The 5183-nt window shown below is 46.3% G+C and overlaps 1 protein-coding gene across 1 annotated transcript in view; it reads left to right on the plus strand.

The window, feature by feature from the left end:
* The first annotated feature begins 61 nt into the window (after positions 1-61).
* The window catches only part of SAP30BP (SAP30 binding protein), a 30243-nt gene continuing 25121 nt past the window's right edge, over positions 62-5183 (plus strand). The window contains exons 1-2 of the mRNA XM_010158429.1: positions 62-199; positions 3174-3221. Of these exons, the coding sequence (XP_010156731.1) occupies positions 62-199; positions 3174-3221 (186 nt within the window). The remainder of the gene's footprint in view (positions 200-3173; positions 3222-5183) is intronic.

Consider the following 5183-nt stretch of genomic DNA (forward strand, 5'->3'; position numbering starts at 1 on the left):
GGCCCGCCGCCTTCCCCTCACAGAATCGAAGGCCCCGCTCGTTGCCGTCTCCGCTTTCCTCATGGTTTTCTTCTCCCGTTCCTCCTTAGGAGAGAAAGGAGGTCTGGTCTCGGTTGGGTATGGAGACGACGACTTCACCCGCTTGGATGGGGATGAGGATGGGTACGAAGAAGAGGATGATGAGAACAGCAGGCAGTCAGTAAGTATTTCTCTGCTCCAAAAGCTCGCCCTGATCCCTTTCACACCTTGCAGAGGCTTTTCTTTCTCCAAAGAAACCCTCTGAGTGGCAGGACGTGATGGAACCCGGAATATCTGACTCCTGGTGTGGGTTTGAGCACTTCCCAAATACTTCTGTTCACGTTGTTTTCAAGCAGAAAGCATTTGCCTTGAAACCTGTCAGCAGCTTGGCGCAGCTCGTGTTGTTTGTTACTGTGTTAATGCCGTTTGGCTCTTTTAAGGGGAGAAAAAGGCTGGTACAAGCCACTAGCCACACTCAGTGAAAGGTGTAGTTGACGTATTTGAGAACCGTGTAAGAGGAACCCACTGTTGCATGGTCAGTTGGAGGATTAAAAAGGGTAAAATTCTGTAATGTCTTAAATTATTTTTTTGTGTACGACTCAACCCATCCACTACATCAGGTTACCTTGATGTAAGTGTCCTGTCTAGATGTGGGTGGTGTTTGTTTCTCACAGGTGCGTGGCATGTGTGTACCATCACCTAAATACCAGGATAACCGATGCGTTATGCGACAGGGCGTGTAGCTCACCACCTGTAAATGCAGTTATAACGCCCAGAAGGAAATACAGTTCTGTCGTGTGCCTGTAGGAGCAAAACAAGTTGTGGGTTCTCGTCTCCTTTCTTCCTCATCAACCTTTTGCTTATCTTGTGTTATCTTGTCCCTGTTCTAGTTCTTCCCTTTTGTAGCCAAAAAACTGCAGCTCTGTCTTATTATAACCTCCCCTCGTTGAAATCTACCCTGTGTGCATTAGCTCAGTCTGTTATGAGATGCTCGCTGCCTCTGCCATCTGTGCTCCCGAGGAGCAGACGAGATATGTCAGTCTTGTTCTCGCTTTTGGTTTTCTTCTGTTGCTAACCTGAGAAGGTGCAGGGTGTTCAGGGTCTGCCCCTGGCATCTGGCTTAGCAAAGTAGTGAAGAAGCTTCTTCCTGTGTCCAAAACTTGTAGATCCTCCTTCAGTGAGATCTCTTTAATTAGAGAAAGTTCTGGGTGTGATCCAGGTGCTTGTCAAGATCAGCTGTGTTTTGGCATTGGCAGAGGGCTGTGGAAGTAGAGCGGCCTTCATTGCATGCACGGTTTCCAGTGCAGGTTGCAGCCCTCCCTCGCCTGGGAGGTACAAGTTGCCGTTCAAGGAACGGCAGTCGATTGCGTCACGCTGGTGCCAGCCGGAGATCTTGGGGTTACCGCACAGATGTGCGCAGGTTACGCGGGGAGCCTCCCCTTCAGTCTTGTTGCAGGAGAGCAATGCTTGGGGTTTTTTTGCATTAAGTAATCTTTGACTGGAATTGCAAGCTTCCTCGACACTGCTTGTTCTAGCAGCTTACGTTGGTTCTGAGCTGTTCTCGGAAAGCAGTGCAAGCTGGATGCCGGTTGTTCTGGGCCTTTATCTAAACAGCTCTGTGCTTACGTTATCGACCTTAACAGTGACTGAAAAGCCTCTGTTTTACTCAAAAGCAGTTCTCAGCAATGCTGCTTTGTTTGTGGTTTCAGTGATATCCCCCGTCAGGTTAGGAGATTTTGGTAGCTGTTTGTTACCTGTCTGTAACGTGAATGATTCAACACGTTGCTTTGTTGAAAATGACTTTTATCTTTATAATATAGGTGGGACTGTGGAGGGGAGAGGAACCTCATTTGTGATAAACACCAAGTCACTTGGCACTGTGATTCTTCTCTAGTTACAAACTTACTGTTGTTAAACTTTGGCAGTTAAGACTGAATTATTGGCATACGTGCAGCTTTCAGAAAGGTAAGCTGAGGAGCAGCTGAAGTAAAGGAGTTTGTCTCACTTCTGTGGCATAGGCATGTTAATTCAGGCAATTAAAACTTACTGGCATTATTCTCTAGCTCGTCTTGGTAGAACTTGCTTCCGTGCTGATACTCTGAGGTGGGATTTCTGACTGCGTGCAACTGAAAGGAAGGGTGTACAGCATCTCCCTTGGTTGTTTTTCCCTTTGAAGCTGAAACACCAAGTTCCTGTTTTGGGGACAGAGTTGAAATTTGTGGCAAAGTTTGGAGGAAAAGCCATTATGCTGAGTGGTACGAGCATGAAAAACGTTTTCTGCTCCTCAAACTGGTTTTGAACCCTGAGTATGTAATTACGCCTAGAAAGGTGGGTAACTAGGATCCCAGGGATGTAGCTCATAAGGCAGTGGACGAGTAAGCTTACCTATCAGTTGGGACCAAAGCTGGAGCTTGCTTCTCATGTGGCATAGAATTTTACACGGGGCTGACTTCAGTATTTTCAGCACTGACAGGGCAGAAACTTGCCCAGTTCTTTGGCTTATTTCTGACCAGAAATAAAAACTGAATGGAGTCTGTTGCCTGGAACAGTGAAACTTATCAGTGGTTCCTGTCATCTGCAAACGAGGCTGTGAGGGTACTACACAAATGAGGAGGATTTGGTGTCTGCTGGCATCACCAGATCCTGGGAGCTTGGTGCTAGGCCAGCCCCTCACCAAGCTTGCATGTTTGATGGATGGCCTGTGTCCTCTGTGTGTTGCTGATGTGTGCTTGGGAGTAAAAGAGGTCTTGCAAAAGCTGCTTTTTCCGTGAGCACTGCTGAACAAGGGAGAGGACAAAAAGCCCACCTGCCAACTGAAAGAGACAGAATTATCAAGTGCCAAATGCTTTTTTTCCCCAGTTTTGTTGCTTCTTCTTATTGTCGAGTTCTGAGCATTCAGGAGCTGCATGAGTTTTGTGGGGGACATCTCCTACTGAGCGATGCTTTTGCCTAAAAAACATAACCCGAAAACCAAACACTTCTTTCCCTGGCTGTAGGACTTGTTTTCTGGTCATGAGTGGGTGGGGCAAAACTGCCTTCTGTGGAAGGGGTCTTGGACTGCTGCTGGGCTGCTGAGAGCGAGCCCTTTGCTGTAAGTGCAGTTACTTGCCAAGCCTGCTCTTTTAAGCTTAATCCTGTAAATTCTTGTCTTGTAGGAAGATGACGATTCAGAGACTGAAAAACCTGAGGCTGGTGACCTAAAGGTATTTGAAAGTGTGGTGGTGTGGTGGGGCGGGAAGTTCAGTACGAGAGGAGTAAGTCTTAACAGCATGGCTTGGTGTTCGTTTGTGACCTTCCGTAGCTAGTTTCATAATTTACTTTTTGTAGCTGTAACCTGTTTTTTTTGACTTTAGTTCTGGCTTCTGCCAAAGGTGGTGGATCAGTTAGGCTAGGGGCTGAGTCACACGAAGATCTGCGTTCATGAACTTAGTCGTCTTGTGCATTAGACCTGAGGTAGGTTTTCTGACAGCTTCTCACCGATTTTGCAGTGGTCTGGGAGACGTGGTATTCGGTACAGAATCCTCTTACGACCTCTGTGAGTTGGAATACTTTCTTCATTTAGAACAACTTCATGAATAAATGATCTTATGCTCCTAGAGGTCATGAAATATGTCAATATCAATTCAGCTGTCACCAGCTCTGTCCTTCTGAATGCAGCAGTTTTGTAAAGGTGGTGTTTAAAAAGTGAAATATTATCCCCAGATGATAGCTATCTTAAATAGTTGAAGTCATCTGGATGCTGGGATTACATCTCGTTTCTGCTGAACACCAAGTGTTTAACAGCACACAGGAGCACACATGAGGCCAAAAGCTGGAAGGCAGACAAAAAACCAAATCCATCTGAAACTTTGTAGAGAACTGTGGTGAAATTTCTATGTTAGTTCACCCCCTCATGCAAACAAACCATCTTGTGAGGTACCGAGTGGACAGCAATTGCAAGGGCCTTTATATTTTCCAGTAGCATCCTTGAGGATGCAGAGAGTCTCTAAGCTCTGCTAAGAAAACCAGAGCACTGTGCTGCAAACTGCAGTTCTGTAGAGCATTTGAATTGGCCCAGGGCTTGGATAAGACAAGATGAAGAGAAGTGCTATTTAAGCTGTTCTGCTTAAATTAGGTTTGTAGCAGCACCTTCTTCCAGTTCCCACAGTTTTTTTAGGGGTTTATAGTCACACACAGTTGAAAATCTTGACAGCTGGTCAAGTCTCTTGCATTGGTGTGTTGCATTAATGCCTTTGGCATAAAGGCAGGAGGCACTTGGAAATGGAATGTGTTGTCTCCTTCCCTTGTTGCAAGAAAAACTCCCTCTTTTTTTGGAAAGAGGAAAAGGTAATCTCTCGCTTTTATCCTTTTTTCTGCTGCTAAATTTTTGCCTTTGTGGCTGGTAAGCATGCTAGGGAAATGACTGTAAACACAGTACACATCTGACTCCAGCAGTTAACAAATAATAGGTGGGGTTTCCTTGAAAGAGAAACTTGGTGTGCATCCCCACAACCTCTGCAGTAGGATCCTGTTGCAATTGTATGTCTTTGCCCCTAAAAGGGCTCTAGGACTTCAGGGAATGGAGAAAAGATCAGGCAAAGAGCGAAAGAACAAGATCAGACTGGAGTAGCTTGTGTCTGAGCAATAATGCATCAGAAAGCACACAGAGTTGTGTGCTTGAATGTGTTGCTCACATTTCATGTTGGCTTGTTTAAAAAAACCCTTGATTTCAGTGAGTTCTGAGTACTGCTGCCTGCGTGCATTTTGCCCTTCTGAAGAGCTCCACATGGCAGCAGAGCAGTGTTTCAGCCTCAGTGGGGAAGCAAAGAAACACTGAAAGTATTAAAAGCATTACATGCCTTGGGTACACCCTGCAGTAGGAATTCTGCAAGAACCGAAAAGGGACATGAAAGTTAAACTTAAAAAAATTTTTAAAAAGGTTAAAAAAAGGAAAAAACCTGGCCATGAGCCGGCCATGTGTGCTGGCAGCCCAGAGAGCCAACTGTATCCTGGGCTGGATCCAGAGCAGCGTGGGCAGCAGGGCGAGGGAGGGGATTCTCCCACTCTGCTCTGCTCTTGTGACACCCCCCCTGCAGTTCTGCCTCCAGCTCTGGGGCCCCCAACATCAGAAGGATATTGACTGGTTGGAGTGAGTCCAGAGGAGGCCACGGAGATGCTCCGAGGGC

This window comes from Eurypyga helias, unplaced genomic scaffold (assembly GCF_000690775.1).
Source record: "Eurypyga helias isolate BGI_N326 unplaced genomic scaffold, ASM69077v1 scaffold19679, whole genome shotgun sequence".
Classification (NCBI taxonomy): Eukaryota; Metazoa; Chordata; class Aves; order Eurypygiformes; family Eurypygidae; genus Eurypyga; species Eurypyga helias.